Genomic DNA, 21,693 nt, shown 5'->3' on the forward strand with positions numbered 1-21,693 from the left:
TTGGTGAGGATGGTTGAGGTAGGTGAGTGCGGGACGAAGGTTAATAAGAAGGCGTCTGCTGCACCCTGGTGTGCGCCATCATTCATCCCTGTCCCTTACTCGAGCTCGTGACGGCCTTTGGCTTCTGCTTCATTCCCGCTTCATGTTCGAGAACTGCCAGCGACGACGGCGACCAACGATGAGGCTGTGAGAGTATCTTAAGATTGGAGACCTGCCTGAATGGCACTACCTGCTCATATTATGCCCATAGCACACCTGTTTTGTCTGCCCTCCAATTTTTCGGATCAACATACAACCGCACAACTGCGCAGTTGGCCATATAACATTGTACTTTAGCTATTCCAGAACCCAACACAGCGGAGGAAGAGGCCCAACACCTGGTCGTCCATTCACCAAGTCGCATCAAGCTTGCCACCCACCTAGATCGTGGCCAGCGCACTCTCGCTCTGAGCCTCCCTCTCACCTACACGAGCCCTCTCTCGGCTAACGCGCCATTCTTCACCGCCGACAACAGACCCGGGCCGCCCGGTCGCAGAGGCTTCGCATTGCTGAGGGCCCGAATCATGCCATCCAGCCTCATCCGCTCTTGCACGACCATGCCTCGAGCAAACTCGCGGATCGCCTGCCGGCCCATTTTTTCGTGCATTTCTTGCCACCCTGCCAGCTCACTCGCCACTGTCTGTTGCGTGAACCGCAACTCCCGCGAAAGCATCTCTGCGTCCTGGCGCCATTTGCGTGCACGCTGCTTCTTCCCGTCCTGAAGGCGTTGCCTTGTTTCGTCCAGCAAGCCCAAAGGCCATCGCGATGCTCGTCCACCGACGTTCTCGTTCCGGTCAGCTTCCCTCTGGGCCGCCGAGATTTGGCTGATCAGACTGCCCGGCCGGCCCAGTGCTGACAGCATCGCCTGCACGGTCGACTGCATGGCAAGCAGCGTCGTGTGCAGCGTTCTCTGAGGATTTGACTGTGTCGGCATCAGAGCCCGGCCATATCGTTCCAGCGCACGAGCGTGCGATGATGGAATGTACTCGGCGGCTGCCGCGTGCCAATGGAGCAACATGATCGAGTCGTACATGTCTGCGACCGAGTCATCAGCATCTACATTTTCTGTTTGGCAGGAGCCCTTGGGAACGCTTACCGCAGGTCGCGAGCGCGAGCCCGTTGGCTCTCCTAGTTGTGTTCTTGATGGAGAAGCTGACGCCCCGTACCATCTCCCGCGCATGGTTCACGAATTGTTCCACGTCCCGCACGTCCTCCACAGGCTCAAACTCTTCCTTGATCTTCTCCAGTCTCATCTCCGCCTTGAGCTTGGTGCGCTGCTCCATGACGTCCAGCTGCAACTCGGGCACGAGAAAAAACTCCCAGAGCATCTCGTGCGTCGCCAGGGTTGGGTGGTCCAGCATCACCCTCAGGAACCAGTCCATCCTCGTCTGTATGTCTCGCAGGATCGCCCGAGATGGCTTCGTTGGTAGCTGGAATGGTGACCTTGTATCTGCGATCGACGGCATCCATGATGCCGGGTGCTCGCTCGCCAGGAGGTGGGCCAGCTGCTCAAACTCGTTCAGCGAGCGCCGGCTCGTCGTCACTGTGTAGCTGTCGTGGTCTGTTGGAGCTGCAGACTTCAGAACCAACCGCACGCTCCCGTCTTCCACAAAGAAGGCCCTGACAACGCTGGTGATGCGCCCGGCTCGGCCGACGGGCATGCTGAATAGACTCAGGTCGTCGATCTTGTTCCGAACATCGTCGTCTTTCGCAAGCTCAACCGCCGTGAGTCCGCGCATTTCTCGTGCCCCCACGTCCACGCGAGGGTCGGCAAAGAGACACCTCACCATGTCGTATCTCCCATACTTGCTCGCCACCATAAGCGCCGTGAAGCGCCTGTCATTCGTCGCGTTGACATCCACATCACAGCATTGCAAGATGCGCAAGGCTAGTCTCGGCTCGTTTATAATGTGCAGGAGCGTGTTTCCCTTGCCATCAACATGTTCGTCGATGTGCAGCGGTAGGCGATCACCCTGCGCCTCACGAGCTACTCTGAGCCCACTTTCGATCATGTCATGGTAGTTTGCGTGGTCATAGGACCTGCACAGCGCAAAAAGCGGCGTTTGACCATTCTTATCACGTTGCCGCCACGGTATTAAGCTGCCAATCCGGTCGATCAGGGAGGGTGTGTGGAACAGATAGTGGCCGACGCTGCGGCCCCAGATGTCTTGCTCTGAGAGATACCGGGCCAGCTGTTCGCACGTTGCCAGTGAGCTAATGTGGTCCAAAATCATGTCGATCATCCTGCTGTGTCCCAGCTGTATGGCAGCACTGAGAAGCGACGTGTCTTCGTTGTTCATATCCTCTAGAACAAACTCCACGGGGAAGTGGACTGAGAGGGAAAGGAGGTACCGGAGCGACTCTGCTTGCCCGTTCTGCACCGCCATCATGAGTATCGATTCACCAGAAGAGTCCCCCGTGCGCGCCAGTCTTTCCACCGACACATCTCCCTCGATGACACTTCCCAGTGTCCCAATGCTTCCTGTGCATGAGTGAAGCGAGTGTTCTGAACTGCTCGACAGACTCCTGGTGTCCATCGCTACTCGCTTGATTTTCTTTGCGGGAGGGAAGTCTCGCGAGTATCCGCCAGTTGACTGGAACGGAAAGACGTGGCTTAGATTTGACCCGTGCGAGAAGCGATCCGAGACTGAGAGAGCAAACGATGGTCTCCTGGACGAGCCGTTTGTAAAGACCCAGCTGAACGACGGTCTTCGGGTCGCTTTTGAAGCAGCATGAGACACGCCAAAATCACTGTGGTCGTCGCACTCCACAGCCGACGTGCTCGGCTCCATGATGTTCTTCAGTTCATGAAGGTTGCCATGTTTGATGACATCCCATAAAGACTTGTTTATCTTGCTAGCCTTGCGCAGGCCGGCCGAATCCAGGCTGAGGTATGATAAAACAGCTTCAAAGGTGCTTAATGCGTATCCCATCTCACCGCTGTCGATGTCGTCTACGAATATGAAGCTCCGCATGTAGATGAGTCGAGCCTGGAGATTCTTGACTTGCGATCGAATGATGACGTAAAGCAGTAGCGAGACTAGGGTGTCGGCGTTGACTGTCATCATCGCTTTTTCGGAAGCCGGCTCGTGCCCGTCTTGAGGTTTAGAAGTGTTGGTCAGCTGCGAGACTGACTTCATGGTTGATAGCAGAGTGTCCATCATCTCAGCGGGGCTACGGGCATGCGTAATTTTTTTGAACTCTTCGATGACAGGGCAAAGTTGAACGAGTAGGTCATGCTTGGCCTTGGAGCCGCCATCGATTTCCAGTCCTAGTTGTGTTATGTCGATATACTCCATATGTCTTATCTTTGCCTCCAGTTCTAGGTCCATGGGACGCCGTAACCCGCTCAGCTTTGGAAACAGCTGGTGGTGGAGATGTTCTGTAACATAGCGCTCAATCAGCTTCTCAACAAGAGGGCCCGTCAGGTCCGTCGTGGCACCGAGCAAGGAGAGCTGTTGTTTGTCCACGCTCTGGAAAAGATCGATGGCAGTTGTGACAGCCGTCTCCAGGGACGCTCGCATAATATCCTCGTCGTCTTCGGCATAAAAGTTTTCGTTCACTGGTAAACTACCCGGTCTTTCTCTGTCGTCTTGCGTCGTTAAGCTACTAGGCAGTCCCTCGCTCATGTCCACAACTGAGCGACATTCTGCGCTGCTATCGGGTACAATATTTGTGGAGGGCGATGAAGAGGGAAAATTCTTCTCGACAACTGTGGAAAATTCAACGAACAGGTTCTCGAGATTGGGTCGCATATGTCGTGCAATCATGGGGAAGTGGGTGAGTAAATCGTGGAAGTTTTGAACATCTTTCTTGCGTGGCCCTGTAGTCTTGGAGGCAGACTCGCCATTTTGAACCTTCTGTCGCTCCATAGCCTTGATCTGCCGAATATCCGGGGTTTGGACCGCGGGAGTGGCCCTGACTTCCTCCCAGGTGCCTACCAAGGGTTTGGAGATGTAGTAGATCAGCCATTGTCGAGGTTCGAACACGTCAGGGTACCAGGTGGCATCATTAAGGAGCTGGGCCTGCACGAGGGACTTGAAGCCTTAGGACCCAAGATGGTTAGTATCCGCGAAGGCTTTAATCGTCGAGTAATGGTGCGCACCTTTGTTGCTGTATACAACCGAGTCCTTAATGACGACACTTCTCCCATTAAGGGTCGAGAATTGCTTGGCCTTCCCTCTCACATCTCGCAAGCTCTGCCCAACATCTTTTTCGGGGGCGAGAATGCGAAGGACGTGGCTGCTGAGGAACTCATCCGAGGCAACGGTATCTTGGAGTGAAGCACCATTCTCGGTTTCACGGGTCGTGAGAAGCACATCCGTCAGGGGAACAAGTAGAATATGGTGGTGCACAGGGGAGCACTGGGCAACAATAGGGCTCTTGAAGAAAGCGTTAAGGAAGGGGTTTAACACTTGCATTCATTCGACTTGACAGTCAACAGTCGTGAAGTCATCGGCCTCGTGATGAGTTAAGACGGCACTGTTTCGTGTGAGGAGTGTTGAAGACGAGATACATAAAGATGCTGACAGGAGCTTATTTACTGTCAACACGTGCGCGTTAAGATCGTTACGAGGCAATGGTGAGAAGGCGCCTGGTCTAGGTTGTTCCGTGTCGTGGTTGGCTTACTTGCGATTCGGCAGTTGCAGTTGCTGAGATCAGTTTGTGAGGTTCACTACTCCGTACAAATGCTAGTATAAGTAGTACTCCGTACTCTGGACAGTAGTACGCACTCCAGACATACCTCAAGCTACGTCAAAACTCCACTTTCGCACTCAAACTCACATTTACGTTGGGATAAGCAATAACTCTGCAGAATCATTTTCAATGACGTCTCATTGCTCCTATTGCCCACAGAGTTCAAATTCAATTAAAACAGTGTTTTATAATTGCTTATTATCTTCTTCTCTTCATTATTATGTATCAATATTAATAATTTAATAATACTACATGGAGTTTTTTTTAAACAATTACTTATAAAAATAGAATAAGAAGAAGAAGAAGAAATAATTATATATATACATATATACATACATATACATACATATAATTTATAATTTTATAATTTAATTCACTTGCCAGAGCTATGAACTTATAGAAATTCAATTATTTGTAATTATAAAAAGCAAAACTTTCGATGTAACACATATCTTCTATATAAAATTATTATGCGTACTTTACTTATATTAATTTACTTATCATCTCTCAATTAGTCTTATTTGTACAGTTATAATTGGCTAATATATAGAATTTGAAGCAAGAAGAGAATAGTATTAAAATATGAGGAATTTTGGTTATATGCAAGCTGTTCGTACCCGACTGCGTTAGACTACGTACGTAAGTACTCGGGTACTCCGTAGATGCAAGGGATGTACTGTACAGTACAGTATGTACAGTACATGTACTGCCTGCCCACCACTACTCCGAACTTGGAATTAACATATCGAAGGCTCATCGTCAAACCCCCCCCCCCCCCCCCCACACCTGGCCAGTAACCCGCCGCTTTCGCATCCACTGCTTCCATTCCGCAACCGCCATCTCGCTGATCTCGACTTCACGTCAACCACACATGATACGACCCCAGCTTCCCAATCACAGCTCCAGCGCGTACTTCTCGTCCTTGTCTTATCTGACTGCCGAGCTGCAGCGGGTACCTCTCCCGCATCCGCGTCGTCCTTTGGGCATCACCCACCTCAGTACTACGATTGATCGATACCTCCTACGCCATCTGTCGTCTTCCCAGCTTCAACACACTTGCGTCCGCTCTTGGCTTCGCCTGACGCTTCCAAACCTCTTGCATTCCCAGCTCGCTCTCGCTGCCCACCAAAATGGTTGACAGCGAAGCTAATTCGCCTACGTGGAAGTTCACCCAGTATGTCAGCTCCACTCGATTTTCGATTGTGTGACGATGTCGTCTGCCACAGCCCATCAACTTCCTCCTGTTCTTTCATGCTAACGATACGAAATACAGGTGCTTCGGCGACAAAGGTGACGTTGAGGATATCACCGAAGGTGTGCAACGAATTCTGCGCTCTCCGCCTCCCCCCCCCAAGCCGCTGTCTCCGTGCTGACTAACTTGTGCTGCCCCCACACTGCAGCTGATATTATCTCCACCGTCGAGTTCGACCACACTGGAAACTACCTAGCTACGGGAGACAAAGGTGGTCGGGTCGTCCTCTTCGAGCGGAATGAAACGGTACGTTTCTTCATAGCTTTAAAACTTTTATCGGTGCTGGCAATCTCCTGATTCTCGATGTGCAGAAAAAGTCTTGCGAGTACAAGTTTCATACCGAATTTCAGTCTCATGAGCCCGAGTTCGATTACCTCAAGTCACTGGAGATCGAGGAAAAGATTAACAAGATCAAATGGTGCCGCCGTCAAAATGCATCTCACTACCTGCTCTCCACAAATGACAAAACAATTAAGCTGTGGAAAGTCTTCGAGAAGTCGTTGAAGGTTGTGGCTGAGAACAATCTCTCTCACGAACCCACTCCTGGCAATGTTGCTGGAGGCGGAGGAGCTTCCCGACCCCTTGCCACCAGTCAAAACTTCCGCCACGCAACCGACCTCAAACTCCCACGCCTGACACATCACGACACCGTCGTTGCGGCCGTGCCGCGCCGGACCTACGCCAACGCCCATGCCTATCATATCAACAGCATTTCTGTCAACAGCGATGGCGAGACCTTTGTCAGCAGCGATGATCTCCGCATTAACTTGTGGAACCTCAATATACAAGACCAAAGCTTCAACATCGTTGACATCAAGCCCGCAAATATGGAGGAGTTGACTGAAGTCATCACTGCCGCCGAGTTTCACCCCGTGAGCTGCAATTGGTTCATGTACGCCAGCTCCAAGGGCACGATTAAACTGGCCGACATGCGCGAAAGTGCACTATGCGATCAGCACGCCAAACGTAAATCTTTACCCTACACACGCCACATTGTTTACTCACCCCACTGCACTTCTTTGTCCTTGTCCATCGCATGCTCCTTTCCCATGAATCGAACATCCAGCTGATCGCGTCTGTGCAGTCTTTGAGCAAGAAGAAGACCCTTCCGAACGTTCCTTCTTCTCGGAGATAATCTCATCTATATCAGATGTCCGCTTTTCATACGACGGACGATATATTCTGTCGCGCGACTATCTTACTGTCAAAATCTGGGACATTAACATGGAGCGGCAGCCAGTCAAGACAATACCAATCCATGAGCACCTGCGGCAGCGGCTATGTGACACGTACGAGAATGACAGCATTTTCGACAAGTTCGAAGTAGTTTTCTCCGGTGACTCGAAAAACGTCATGACAGGGAGCTATAACAACAATTTCATGATATACCCATCAGACCCTGATAGGGAAGTTGAGGTGGTCCTCCAAGCAGACAAGTCGGCATTTAAGGCCAAAAAAGTAGGCGTACCTACACCCATCAATGCGTCAACGAGTCCGACGACGAATGGTGGCAAGAAGAACGGCTCCAGAGCAGGCAGCCCCGTCGGAGGTGCCCAGAGGATGCGTAAAGAGACAGATGCGGACCAGATTGATTTCAACAAGAAGATTCTGCATATGAGCTGGCACCCGTTTGAGGATAGCATTGCTATTGCTGCAACGAACAACGTGAGTGAACGCTGCCCGCGTGCGAGATCGTCCTGCTTACAATGAACCCAAGCTCTTCGTCTTCTCGGCACTGTAATTTGATGATCGGGAACTGGGGTCGAGATCAAGGCCGACGTACTGGTATGCTATCCCATAGGTTGCAAATGGGTAGGTGTCTCAGGATATCGCGGCTTGCGGCAACACTCGTGTCGTTTGGGCGGACCGCGGGGCATCCAAGATACCCCTGGACCTGTGTTGGAGGGAGATGGGTTCACCTTGCCAGGTAATTGTTCGTCTTGGTGTAGTGGGATCGGTGAAGTCGATGTATCGCCGTTGCAGAGCGTGTGTGATGCGGTCTATCTTGCCTGGGCGGAGAGGTGGGGCAGAGATAGATGAGCGACAAATCGCACGTGGAAGCACCCACATTGGGAGTTTGCTTACAGTTCGGAGTACCTGGGTTTGGCACGAGGGTGAAGCGTTGTCTGGTGCTTCAACGAACCCGGTGAGCGTGTGCGACAGTTTTTGTGGAAAGGTTTTGCGCCGCCCATGATTAGTTAGTGAATGGACACAAGCCAACGACAGGGGGGGCCTCAAATGATGCTTCTGTCACCTGGGTATGTTCCACATACTTGGTAAATATATCTTCCTAAAACCCTCACACGGCCACGTCTACAGGATTCGTCAAGCGTGCGATCTCGGGAAGGGAGTGCGATACCTGTGTGTTGCATACACTGAGAGTTTCGTTGGCATGGTTTACTCCAGTAATAGATTGTGTTGTCAGTCGCACCCAACCAGTCAGTTGCCCTGATAGCTGGCAGATTTATATGCCTGAAATACCGTGCCTGCACCGATGTCATGATCGCCAATTTCGTATGCAATTGTGCAGGGACTCTATTCCCAGCGGATACTACTGTGAAATACGAAGAACGGAGTACGGAATGAAGTACGGACGGAGTAATTACAGAGTACAGTGAGCATGAATCCACTATAGTAAACTAAGGCTCAAGTAATACCGAGCACGTCGGAATGGGTGAAGGAAATCTGCTACCAACCTTTTTAATATATTGGGAATGAAAAGACGCATTTTTTGAGTCATTGGGATTATTTACAAGTACAGCGCCTCTGTATTCCGTGCGGATTGACTACTCGTGCACAGGTACTCTGTCCAGAGTATTGACATTCTCAGTATCCCAGTGTTGTTGTATGCCCAAGGTTGTACTGCTGACTAACCAAACCTCCTTTCTCCAGTTCCACACCTACCTGGCCAACACAATCCAACCGCATTGCATCAGCGTCCCGCTGCGTGGCCATCGCGACCAGCACCATGCGCAAAGCAGCGCTCGAAAGGGATGGCTATTCTAGCCTTTCCTCTGCTGTGCAACGAGTCGCCATAGAAACCGGGCCAACACTCGTCGTGGCCGTGATGCTAGGTCTTGTTTTTGGGGGATGCTGCTCCAATGTACGCTATGCTGAATTTCGAATGTGTTGCCGCCGCAGACAGGAAGGTTGATTCGGAACTGATAGGTCTATGCTCTGGAAGCCATCATCAAGTACGTAACCGATGGAGTCCTCGCCCGACGGGTTTCCCCAAGCTGACCTGAAATTTCTCTTGCCCACCCCAGCTTTGAACCTGCTGGGGGTAAGTGAGTGGTGACTGCACTGTCCACGACTTCTGCTCAAGGGGAAGGCATATTAGCTGTTCAAAACTTACTGGTGTCTAGGGACGCTCCTTACCTTTGTGCAGTTTCTCTTTGTGGCCATTACCGGCTATATCGCACAGTTTGATAGGACCCGACCGCCATTTTTTATATCGCCAGCCAAAGTTCCACTATCACGATGGGTCGTCAACATTGTGCTCTTTTTTGGCGTCAATGTCCTCAACAACCATGCATTTAGCTACGATATATCAGTTCCGGTACACATAATCCTACGATCTGGTGGAAGCATCACAACTATGATCGCAGGGTACCTCTACGGCAAGCGGTATACCCGCATCCAGGCGCTTGCTGTTTTTCTACTGACTTTCGGCATTGCGTTGGCTGCCTGGTCGGACGCAAAGGAAACAGTACGTCCGAACCGCCTGGATTTCTCTGTTGCGAGGCGCTTCTCTAACAGCTGTATCATTCTCTACAGTCGGCTTCCACACTCGACGACGATGATAGTTCCCGCCCAGCCTTCAATACGGGGCTACTTATACTTTTTGTAGCTCAACTGCTATCGGCCATCATGGGTCTCTACACAGAGGCCACATATCGGCAGTACGGACCGCAGTGGAGAGAAAACCTTTTTTACTCTCACATGCTGTCGTTGCCGTTGTTCCTTCCATTTCTTCCTTCCATGATGCGTGTCCTGAAACGGATGACGGGGAGCGAACTTCTGGCGTTGCCGCTTTCGCCTATGAAGGCATCAAACGTCGCTTATGTGCCTAATCAGCTGGTGTATCTGGCCACCAATGTATTGACTCAGTACGCCTGCATTCGCGGGGTAAACCTTCTCGCTGCCACCACTTCAGCACTAACGGTTACGATTGTTCTCAACATCCGAAAACTCGTCAGCCTCCTTCTCAGCATCTGGTTGTTCGGTAACAGACTAGCCAGTGGGACGCTAGCCGGTGCACTGGTGGTCTTTGGCTCTGGGGCACTATACTCAATGGGTTCGTGGGGGAAGCCGAGAGTAACAAAGCCAACGTCCTATCAGGGGGATAAGCGAGAGGATCGAATGGAAGTAAAGAAAAGGAAATAGAGGTGGGGATGGCGTGAAACGAATCGAATTGCCAGCCACGCATCTATCCTGTCAAAGGGGTAATTGAAATTTAGCTACTTCATTTCCCCTCGCAACTCAACCGCAAGATTGGCATTGGTGTTGTGTAGTGGCAATCCTCTTATATGAAAAACACGTTAAATCCAGAGACGAAATGAACGAAAAAAATTATGTTCTAGTAATTACACTTCATTGGTATTTACTTACATGTAGTCTTGAGCAGTAGCAAGGTAACAAATGAGGTAGTGCGCCCCAGGGCTTCAAACATAGTACTATTCCTAAGAATAAGCAAACATGACAAGAACGCCATTATAAAGAACACATAATGGGTTTTCCAGGAGATAACCTGCCCAGCAAGGCATACGTGTGCGTGGCATGTGATTGCCCAGGGCAGAGCTGTTCAAGCAAGACAGGAGAGCTTTTTTACTGGAAGTCTCAGTATCAATACGGTCATCCACAGTTTCCGCAGCTAGCTACCCGTGACTACTCTGCTAACTACAAGACTGTATCACTCTTTATCTTCTGTGCTCATCGTTTGCACTGGTCAGTAGATAGAGACAATAGTTCACCTAATTTCAAGTATAAGTTTCGTTGTCATTTATTTGTCAGTGAAGCTTTCTTAATGTTATGGTATCGGGCTTAGCCCGATATAGGAGAACGGAGGGAACCAAGGGGCCCACTAGGAGGAACGCACACAACTAGAAGCCCTAGTTGCCAAGTAGTTTTCCCTCCTTCAAGTCTTTTAATAAACATCATTGAGAGTCCTAGAGCAGTCGCCTAGCGACTCCGTAACACTTAAACAATAAACTATTGCCAATAAAACTCTAGATAAGAAAGACCTGCTTGCTAGACATAAATTATACACTATAACATATCGGAAGGTCATAAAAATCCTAGTAGGGGCTTATAATATTGTTGTCTTGTAGGCAGTATAGGAGGAAGCAGTACTGCTGTCAACCCGAGGGTCTACTAGTTTAGGGGGGCAGGGCAGGGAAGTGGACGAAGAATTGATCTTGAAAAAGAACCTCTTGTGAGTAATTGTCTCCTAAGCCATAAATAGGAGGCTTGATCATATGGCCTAAGTACTCATGCAGTATAAAACCTGGCATACTCCGTACTGTGTACAAGTAAGTGATTTTTTTACACTGAAGCACATATAATAACACAACGCATTAAGAAAAGCAATAAAGATACAGTGGCCAACTACTAGAATACTACAAATATAGCTAAATATAAGTTGACATATACGCAAGTACATAAAATATATTTCTGAACTTCAATTTTAGCAATTAATAGAATATTGCAGCTAATAATTTCATTATAGTAATTATTTATATATGTATTAAATTCAACCTATTAATATTGACTTGCATTGTTAGCTATTCGAGTCAAAAGTTAATAATAACTGTACAATTTCAGATCCCATTGGCTGTTCATACGGATTTATTGTGTGCTGGGGTGTTATGGTGGCCGAACGCAGCGTAAGTTTAGTGCGGCGTCTAAAAATGAACAGAAGGCTCCTAACTAGATATAACAATTATTTTTTCGTCCTCCACCCAATACCGATTTGTGTCCCCTGTTCATTCTTAACATTGCTGTGAAGTCCTAATAGCTCTCTCCCCGAGTTGCAGCTTTCTCACATACCGAATGTTTGGTAGCCTTACTGTAGTTTTGCGTGTGGCAGTTCAGCCATCAAAGTAACTCTAACACAACGGTGTGTACTAATTTTCGTACCTCGTGAGATCACAGGCAGCTGACACAAACTCTCCCTTGTTCATCATCTTACAAGACTGACAAAACATAAGCCCTGAAGACCGTCCACTCTCAATTTCTTACGTCAACCCTTTTGCTACTAGCCATGCAAACACCAAGCCAGCCAATCAGGTGGATGAACCCTAGGTAGCTGTGGTACAGCGAGAGCGTACGTAGAATACTTCAATTGAAGAGTTGGGTGGAACGGGAAGCGCGTGGAATGGATTGGCCATGGATGGCCTAGCTAGGTAGGAACACTGCCCCGTTGAAAATGCAGCCGTTGTGTTGCCCCTGACACAGACACGTTAGCACACCAGCTTGCCCAATCGAATATTTTTCAGGCTTAGACTTCCTCCGATACATTGCATACTAGCTCGTAGCATAGCATTATTTCCATGCATCGGGTTGGATTTACAAAACTTAACGCAATGGTAACTTTACAAATGTGCAGGCATGCCAACTATGACGACAATAAACCGAAATCACGTTGACCAAGCCACCAGCTTGCTATCGAGATACTGCGAGGCACTCGCCCTAACTTTTACTCCTGGTCCCAGTCCGTATGAGCCTAGTAAAGCTATTTTGGCACCAAGTATTCAATGCTTTAGTTAATTGCGTACTTCGCTTCATAGTAAGAGACGTGTTATAGTAATGGCCATCATGTACGGAGGGAGTAATTACACCTACTTACAGTACAGTACTTGCAACTACTAATAGTAGGTTGAAAAGCGAACGAGAACAATGACACTACGAGTGGCGATATCGGCCCTGCTGGGCTGCCGAGCCACAATGGCCCCACCTTGGTGTTCGACAAACGTGCCCTGACCTGCATTTGTCGTGTCCGTCCACCAGCAATTTCGCCGACTTAGCTGATCAGGCCTGTCAATTCTTCGCGACCACATTTTCTCCATCGCGTCTGGCGCACCCCTCCCGGTCACACGATGATGGGTAAGCATTGCCAAATGACTCTCGGATTTCTCTCGAGTTGGGTTTGACTGATATTTGTATATCCTCAGACGAAACACTTCACTCTCAAAATCAATTTAGCCAGCTGCGGACCAGTGAATCGGACGGTGAAGTCGACGGCGGCCCCCCTCAAGTCATGAACATGAACGACCCCAGCGAGCAGGATACACCGCCCGATGTGGATCAACAAGATGTGTTCCAGGACGGTATGCTGCTCAGGGACGTACCCCAGCGCACCACCTTTTACGATCCAGTGGCCGAACGCCAGATGACCCAGACCGATGCCAAACTTTTTTATCAACGTAGTAAGATCGAGGGCCGCGGTGCTGGGACCTCTAGTTGGAATCATTCACCTCCAGAAGGCAGTCCTGCCATTTTATCGGCATCTCGCCCAGCCACTGACTACGGGGCCGACTCTCTGATCCTCGACTTTGGCGACGGTAAGCGAGATGCGTTCCATTCGGGGTCGAATGTGCCGCTGGGTATGAATGCTAAATCTGTCGGGCAGACAAATCCGAAGTCGGCGCAGTGCCGCAGATTAAAGCTCATGAGCAGTTCTCACAGGCTGCTCCAACCCAGTCCACCGGATCTGATGTGTGGAACGTCAACAACGCGGTCGCCGTGGACCTTCCCAACAGCAGCCTATTCGACACTGAGCCGCACATCACTGCAGAACTTAGTGCCATATCCAAAAATATCCAGAACATACTTGACATAAGGCGCAAATATATGACCCTCTCCTCCCAAGGTCCAGATGATAACCCTCGGGATGGACCTGATTGGCATATATACCCGCCACCACCTGAACCTGCGTGGAGCCAGAGTAACACGGGCCGCGCAAGCTTTCCCAGGAACCTCCAGAATGGCCACGACAAAAATCAGGGGATCCATGCAAGTGTCACGCCGAAGAAGCCTGCTCGGAGGCGGAAGCAAGGCGAGCATGTTGGTGAAGACTTTGACATGGAGGATCTGACGCCCTTGCTCAACAACGACATGACCATGACTTACAAGCTGGACGAGAGCGGGGTTTACCAGGTGTTTTCGAATGGCGATGCCGATACGCCGGCCATTCGAGTGCCCACTATCAGAGAGTTCTACATGGATCTGGATAACATTCTTACTGTCTCGTCCGACGGCCCCAGCAAGAGCTTTGCATTCCGCCGTCTCCAGTATCTGGAAGGCAAGTTTAACCTGTACGTGCTGCTGAACGAATACCAGGAGACCGCCGATAGCAAAAAGGTCCCGCATCGAGATTTTTACAACGTTCGTAAGGTGGACACGCACGTTCATCATTCTGCGTGCATGAACCAAAAGCATCTTTTGCGATTCATAAAGAGCAAAATGAAGAAATACCCAAATGAGGTTGTCCTCTACCGAGATGGCAAGCACCTGACCCTGGCCGAAGTATTTGCTAGCATCAACTTGACCGCATACGACTTGAGCATCGACACATTGGATATGCACGTATGACGTCCCCAATTCGACCGTGGAGCAAGCTTGGACCCTGGACTAATCTGGCATATATAGGCACACACCGATTCATTTCACCGTTTTGACAAGTTCAACTTGAAGTATAACCCGATTGGCGAGTCCCGTCTACGGACCATCTTTCTCAAGACGGACAATTTCATCCATGGGCGTTACTTGGCCGAGATCACAAAAGAAGTCATATCTGACCTCGAGTCGAGCAAGTACCAAATGGTTGAGTGGCGCATCTCGGTCTACGGGAAGTCGATAGACGAATGGGACAAGCTTGCGGCCTGGGTTGTGGACAACAAGCTTTTCTCGCACAATGTGCGATGGTTGATCCAAATTCCGCGCCTGTACGATGTCTACAAGGCGAGCGGGTTGATGGAGAGTTTTGAACAAGTCGTTACAAACGTTTTCCAGCCTCTGTTCGAAGTTACGAAGGACCCATCGAGCCATCCAAAACTGCACGTCTTTCTCCAGAGAGTGATCGGCTTCGACAGTGTCGATGATGAGAGCAAAGTGGAGAGGCGGCTGTTCAAAAAGTTCCCAGTACCCAAGGTGTGGGATAGCAAACAGAACCCGCCCTACAGCTACTGGATCTACTATCTATTTTCCAATATGGCGTCCCTCAACTACTGGAGGAGAAAGCGCGGGCTGAATACATTCGTGCTGCGGCCCCATTGTGGCGAGGCAGGCGATAGCGAGCATCTTGCAGTTGCCGTCCTGGGCTGCCATAGCATCAGTCATGGGCTCCTGCTGCGCAAGGTGCCGCTGCTGCAGTATGTATTCTACCTGGAGCAAATCGGAATCGCCATGTCGCCACTGAGCAACAACGCTCTGTTCCTGGCCTATGAGCGAAATCCTTTCCACCAATATTTTAGGAGGGGCCTGAACGTATCTCTCTCAACCGACGATCCGCTGCAGTTTGCATTCACAAAGGAGCCATTGATCGAAGAATATGCCGTGGCTGCGCAGATTTATAAACTTAGTCCTGTTGACATGTGTGAGTTGGCGAAGAACTCGGTCAAGCAGAGTGGCTATGAAGCATCCGTCAAGAGACAGTGGCTTGGACCTGACTTTGACAAGCCAGGTAAGGAGGGGAACAAAATGGACAAGACGAATGTTCCAGACAGGAGAGAGGAGTTCCGATATCATACTCTTGTCCAGGAGAGAGATGTGTAAGTCCGCCGAAGTGTCATGTTTTCAGTTGCGGGCAACTACTCATCATTGCTAACTCAATTATTATTTAGCTTGAGACGCTATGTCAATTATGACGTGAGGAGTGATCTCAAGGACACGAGTTTCCTTGCGGGCGCCAAATCCTCAATGACAGCGGCAGCGCCAAGCCTAAGCTTGCCCGCATCGACTATACTTGTAGAGAGTACGGGACATAGCGATGACTCGGCGGCTGCTGCCCTGACCACGACTTCTGCTCTGTTGCCAAGATCTGGCCGGGCGGTTGCGCGACCAACTGAGGCTATGGCCGATTTGCATCTGTCAGGAAGCGACCCTCGGATGTTCCCTGGTATCTTGACCCGGGACCAACAAAGTGGCAGCCTTCGCCAAACTACACAAGCAGAGGAGTGGCCTGTAGATTCCAGCCAGGCGCCTGGGGAGGAAGATGATGCGTAATGTGAATTGTATAACACTGCCAAGCCTGTCGAGGAGATCGTAAGTAGACCTGAGTGGATATCACCTGCAACCTACGATAATTCATTGGTGAACGAACTATTCCAGTATTGATGCACATATACGTGCGTTGGATCACTCATTATGTTTGAAATGTTGCTTTCTCTTTTGATTTGAGAAAGACTCTTGGTTCGTTTTCGACTTTTTCTGTGATGAAGTGTGGCCTTTGGAAATGCGCTGATGGTATGCGCTGATGGTATGCGCTTGTTATAGAACTCACTTCTTTGCAGAGATGCCCCAGAAGGGTAAAAGCAGTGGTCACTACTCCGTACTGTTAGCTGTATGAGTATCAACACTACTTATGCAAGTCATCTTGGAAAGCAAGATTGTAATTGATGTTCGTAATAGCGTGTTTGCGTAGGGGCTCGACTCAGGCCCAAACGCTTACCATTCCAGGCTGTAAACTCAATGCTAAAACCCTTCTTCCACTCAAGACGCACAACGTGCGGCCTGGCCATGCAGTCCAAGCAGTACAATTAAGCCTCCTGGAAATAGCGGACCTCTTGCCAGTCTTGCGTAACAGTCAGTCGTACACCTTGCAAGCCTGTTCTACCTAAAGTGTCGCGCCGACGCGCCAACGGGCCTATAACGGGGTTAAAGTCCGGGTAGTTAGTTACGTAACGGTATCTACAATTACGCCTATTTAAGCAGGTACAAAGGACACCTAGTAGTCGGCTACAATAGCATTACTGTCACGAAGCTGACTAGCAGGAAGGCAGTATGCGCAAAGACTGTAGAATTTTCGAACTAAGGAGGAAGAAAAGCGACAGAAAACAACAAGGGCGGCGAGGAACGGCCTATATACCCAGACGGTCCGCGCGTCACGTGATGGAAGGTGTAGGGTAGGCTAGGAAGAGAATACGATATACGATATCGTCACAATTACGAAGAATACTAATAGATTAATTCTAACCTATCTTATAATACTTAATTTATTATTGTCATGATGCGGACTAGCAGGAAGGCAGTATGTGCAAAGACTGTAGAATTTTCGAACTAAGGAGGAAGAAAAGAGAAAGAAACAGAAAGTGCGGAGAGGAAGAGGCTATATACATAGGTAGTCCGCGCATTACGTGATAAAAGAGTGTAGGGTAAGCCACAAAAAGAGTACGATATTCGATATCGTCACATGCAGTACCAATATATATACTAGTATAGTCTCTCTAATAAGATATGAATTGGTTTAAATATTAGCAAGAATAAGTAGAAAATATATTGCTTAAAGCATTTCGAAATTATACAAGTACATTATTATTACATATTTACTAACAAGTATTATTTAATTCTATCATCTTGCCTTATTATATCTCCGTAGGCTGCTAACTATAAGTAGAGAATACAGATGTACTTACTGTACTTACGCAATGGAAAGAAACAACGCTCAATTTATTAGTGGAGCAATAATACCGAGTTCGCTATTGCTTCAAGACTTGATTGGTTGCCCTCGGCTACTAGTGTGTTGTTCCGTGGTGTTTGAACTGAACTCTGCTATTGGTGTACAGCACTTGTACATGTACATTTACTTCCAAGATTTCAAGAGCCGTTGCCACCACAGCAACGAACAGGGTCGTAAACAAATGTGAACCACCGATCTGTGAGATAACGTCCTCTCGGCTTTCAGCATAACAAGGTTGCGCAAACAGTTCCAGCTCGATCAACAGACTGCTGCCACAAGTGAATGCCACACAATGACAAATTCCGAGGATCTCATCGACTTCAGCTTTATTGAGGGCCACAAGGAGAATATTCAGTCGTTGCGCGGAGGCCGTTCCGCCAAGAAGCTGGCAGAGATCTATTCACCATGCACTCATAACAAACTGTCTACCCCAACGCCCTCGGTCACAAGAAATGTCAACGATTGCATTCGTGCCGAATACGAGGCCGAATTAAATGCTCTATCAGAATCAGACGACCCTTTGGAGGTGTTTGACCGGTATGTGCGCTGGACTCTCGACGCATATCCCTCGACGCAGGCCACGCCGCAATCACAGCTTCATACACTCCTTGAGCGAGCGACCAAAACCTTCATTACCTCGACACAGTATAAGAATGACCCACGATACCTGAAGCTGTGGATCTACTATATTCAGTTTTTCTCCGACACTCCTCGTGAGACATTCTTGTTTTTGTCTCGACACGGCATAGGGGACGGGCTCGCCCTATTTTATGAAGAGTATGCCGCATGGCTCGAGGGTGCTGGAAGGTGGTCACAAGCCGAAGAAGTTTACAAGCTTGGAATCGAGAGAGATGCTCAACCTGTGCAGCGGCTACTGCGCAAGTTCGGGGAGTTCGAGAATAGGCTCGCCAACCAGCCAGAGGCCACAACAGAACCAGCATCGCCGGCCTTGCCTCTGATACGCCCAGCGTTAGCAACCAAGATGGATCCATTCAACGTCACCTCACGTTCCGAAAACCCTCAAGGCCAGCGGCAACTGAGTGTGTCGAAACCAGCAAAGCCAAAGCTTGAGGTTTTCTCCGATGCTGACGTGAAACCGCCTGTCCTGTCTTCTAGAAGCGATGGATCCAAGGGATGGGACTCGATTGGCTCCCTTGCCGATAGGAAGAAGGAAAACAGCATGCAACCAACACGGTGGGCGGGAGAGTCGCTGAAGACTGCTGGGAAGAAGACTCTTGGTCCAAAAATGACCGTGTTCAGAGATCTGGTATGACCACTCGTTCCTTGGTTCCTCCCTTCAATGCCGGCATGTTGATGATGATAGGACTAATTATATTCGTTTTGTCTCTGGCATGTAATACAGTCCTTGTCACAAATCAAGAACATCTCCGTTGTTCCATCAAAGAGCCAAGTGACTGTACACCCACAGACGGGCAAAAAGGAGTGCATATTTGTAAGCCTTGCATCAATTTACCCAACCCCAGAGGAGCCTGGGACAGAGTTGAGCTTTGAGGAGGTCATTGCGAAGCATCGGGGTTGGCTTGAAAATACCTGGGATACGGACATGAACCTGGTGCAGGGGCAAGATGGGCATTTGCATGGTATCAGAAGAAGTGGCCATTCGGATACCAACACACTCGACATTAACCAACGCATGTGCTTCCGTGATGAGAATGGTGCAACCATGGAGCCGCAAGGAAAGCTACGGGCCGAGAAGAAGAACAGACTGATGGAGTTCAATGAGACGCAAATTAGTGAGTATCTCCTGGAAAGGTTGCAGAATCGACTGGTTGTTGACATGGAGTAGTCAAGGCAAACTTGGATTCACCATCAGGGCCCAAGCTTCGAAGGAGGGATATGTCAGAGCCGACGATGACATTGCACACAAGAGCGGCAACTAGCGACATTTACGACATCTTCAACGCGCCAATCAAGACAGACACGCCAGAGGATGAGAGCGCTGACGACAATGACTACGACACAGATGGCGACTACACAACTGAAGTTGAGAGCACCGGCACACCGCAGCACGTCGATGCCAGTGAGCATAGTGATTATAATCCCGAGGGTGCAAGTGAATGGTCCGATTTTCCACCTCGGTCACATATTCCAGATGTTGGCACCGGCAAGAATGCAGCTGACCAGGAGGCGAGGGAGGCGCAGACATCAGGGCCAGATGAGACAGAGATCATCGAGCCTGTGGAGCAGAGTGACCATTTCGCAGAGTATTCTTCCCCTCTGCAAGCCGAGACAGACGCTGAAACCCTCACTCCGAGAGCCCGCACCACCTTCGTCCCTGTTCCCCCTGAGGATTATGACCCTCCGACTCGCCCATTTAGAGACCCGGTTGAGACGGCGAATAATCGACTCCCATTCATGACGCCCATCACCGAACGGACGGAATGCTCGTTAGACATGAGCTCGGAGTACCATAGGCATCTGAAGACGCCGTGCAAGGTTGATGCTGGCTCGCCTGCGATGAGCGAGACTCTGGACCTGGGACCACTCTTCAGTACCTTGCGCGAAATCGCGGATGAAGAGACGCCGGTTTCCAATCGCCCAGTCTCACTGAATGCAGGAAATGTTGCTGCGACGTCATCAACGAAAAGCAAGGCATTGTTTCCCAAGCAACCCATCATCAAGGATAGGTTATGCAATCCCGTGGATGAGACAGTACGCAAGGATATTTTAGAAAAGATGCAACCCTCGCTGGCATCCTATCCTGGCTTCTACGACCATGGCGAGGGCAGGTTTGATCGCGGGCACGAGATTCGCAGGTTTGCTAAAGCGGTGAGCAAGGCCAATAATAAGGGCGCTGTTGACAGGGCGCCGCTCCCTCCAGCCTCAATATCCATTTGCTTCCCAGAAACGGGAAGCGAATACCATGTGAAGCGGGAGCTTGGCGCTGGTGCATTCGCACCCGTCTATCTGGTGGAGAAGTCACCATCTGTGAGCGGCGACGGCCTTCAGGATGATGTTCTCCCTCTCGGCAAGGGTTCTACCACTATTCACCACAACGAACTTAGAGCTCTGAAGATGGAATCCCCCCCTACTGCATGGGAGTTCCACATAATGCGGACGGCTCATGCCCGCCTGGGACCTCAGCATCGAGCAAGCGATTCCCTCTCCTACGCATTCGAAATGCATTTGTACCGAGACGAGGCATTTCTCTTCCTCCCCTATCACCCCCACGGGACCCTACTGGACATTGTCAACTACTTCCGCTCGGAGCCATCCGGTGTCATGGATGAGCAGCTTGCCATGTTCTTCGCTATTGAGCTGATACGCACAGTCGAAAGCCTACACTCGAACGGCATCATGCACGGCGACCTGAAAGCCGACAACTGCCTGCTGCGGCTGGACTCGATGGCTGCTGGCCAACCTTTGGCGACGCATTGGAAAGCGGATGGTAGTGGTGGTTGGTCGTCGAGGGGACTCACTCTCATTGACTTTGGTCGAAGTATCGACATGGAGGCATTTCTACCTGAAGTCGAATTCATTGCCGACTGGAAGACTTCTGCGCAAGACTGCGCCGAGATGCGTGAGGGTCGCCCTTGGACTTGGCAGATCGATTACCACGGGCTCGCCGGCATCGTCCACTGCCTCCTCTTTGGCAAATATATAGAGACGACACGCTGCGACCAGCTTGGGCTGGTAAAGAGTGAACGAAGGTACAAGATCCGCGAGGGCCTCAAGAGGTACTGGCAAACGGACCTCTGGGCCGACTGCTTCGATGTGCTCCTCAATCCGGCCTCGTTCGTCGAGGCTGAGGAAAACACCAAGATGCCAGTTCAAACGTCGATGAAGCGCATCCGCGAGCGCATGGAATCGTGGCTAGAGACGAATAGCGAGAGAGGCACGGGTCTTCGGTCGCTCATGGGCAAGCTGGAAGCCTATGCCAAATCTCGCAAGTAGATGAACGGGATACACTACAATCATGGCCTCGGGTGCCCCCTCGCTTGCGCCTCTGGACGCGAAGTGCGTCATGTATATGGCCAACGAGCGAGTGTAATGATGGTTGCTCATG

General features: G+C 50.0%; 5 protein-coding genes across 5 annotated transcripts; 4 read left to right on the forward strand and 1 right to left on the reverse strand.

Moving 5' to 3' along the window:
• Positions 1–463: 463 nt before the first annotated feature.
• On the reverse strand, positions 464–4,460 carry DCS_06457 (uncharacterized protein; the record flags this gene model as incomplete). The annotated part of the gene is made up of 3 exons (XM_040803747.1): positions 464–1,074; positions 1,136–4,084; positions 4,145–4,460. 3 exons carry the CDS (start codon positions 4,458–4,460, stop codon positions 464–466), a joined length of 3,876 nt encoding a protein of 1,291 aa, XP_040653851.1.
• A 1,407-nt stretch (positions 4,461–5,867) lies between these two features.
• Positions 5,868–7,730, forward strand: DCS_06458 (protein phosphatase PP2A regulatory subunit B; the record flags this gene model as incomplete). The annotated part of the gene is made up of 6 exons (XM_040803748.1): positions 5,868–5,911; positions 6,011–6,051; positions 6,138–6,235; positions 6,301–6,955; positions 7,074–7,654; positions 7,707–7,730. The coding sequence occupies 6 exons, from the start codon at positions 5,868–5,870 to the stop codon at positions 7,728–7,730; spliced, it is 1,443 nt and encodes a 480-aa protein (XP_040653852.1).
• Positions 7,731–8,957: 1,227 nt separating this feature from the next.
• Positions 8,958–10,375, forward strand: DCS_06459 (UDP-N-acetylglucosamine transporter YEA4; the record flags this gene model as incomplete). Its single annotated transcript, XM_040803749.1, has 5 exons — positions 8,958–9,092; positions 9,158–9,183; positions 9,256–9,272; positions 9,355–9,698; positions 9,767–10,375. 5 exons carry the CDS (start codon positions 8,958–8,960, stop codon positions 10,373–10,375), a joined length of 1,131 nt encoding a protein of 376 aa, XP_040653853.1.
• Positions 10,376–13,086: 2,711 nt separating this feature from the next.
• DCS_06460 (AMP deaminase) lies at positions 13,087–16,213 on the forward strand (the record flags this gene model as incomplete). Its single annotated transcript, XM_040803750.1, has 5 exons — positions 13,087–13,093; positions 13,162–13,551; positions 13,620–14,575; positions 14,639–15,759; positions 15,832–16,213. The coding sequence occupies 5 exons, from the start codon at positions 13,087–13,089 to the stop codon at positions 16,211–16,213; spliced, it is 2,856 nt and encodes a 951-aa protein (XP_040653854.1).
• A 1,745-nt stretch (positions 16,214–17,958) lies between these two features.
• Positions 17,959–21,581, forward strand: DCS_06461 (checkpoint protein kinase; the record flags this gene model as incomplete). The annotated part of the gene is made up of 3 exons (XM_040803751.1): positions 17,959–18,933; positions 19,096–19,420; positions 19,474–21,581. 3 exons carry the CDS (start codon positions 17,959–17,961, stop codon positions 21,579–21,581), a joined length of 3,408 nt encoding a protein of 1,135 aa, XP_040653855.1.
• Positions 21,582–21,693: the final 112 nt, after the last annotated feature.

This window comes from Drechmeria coniospora, chromosome 03 (assembly GCF_001625195.1).
Source record: "Drechmeria coniospora strain ARSEF 6962 chromosome 03, whole genome shotgun sequence".
Taxonomy (NCBI): Eukaryota; Fungi; Ascomycota; class Sordariomycetes; order Hypocreales; family Ophiocordycipitaceae; genus Drechmeria; species Drechmeria coniospora.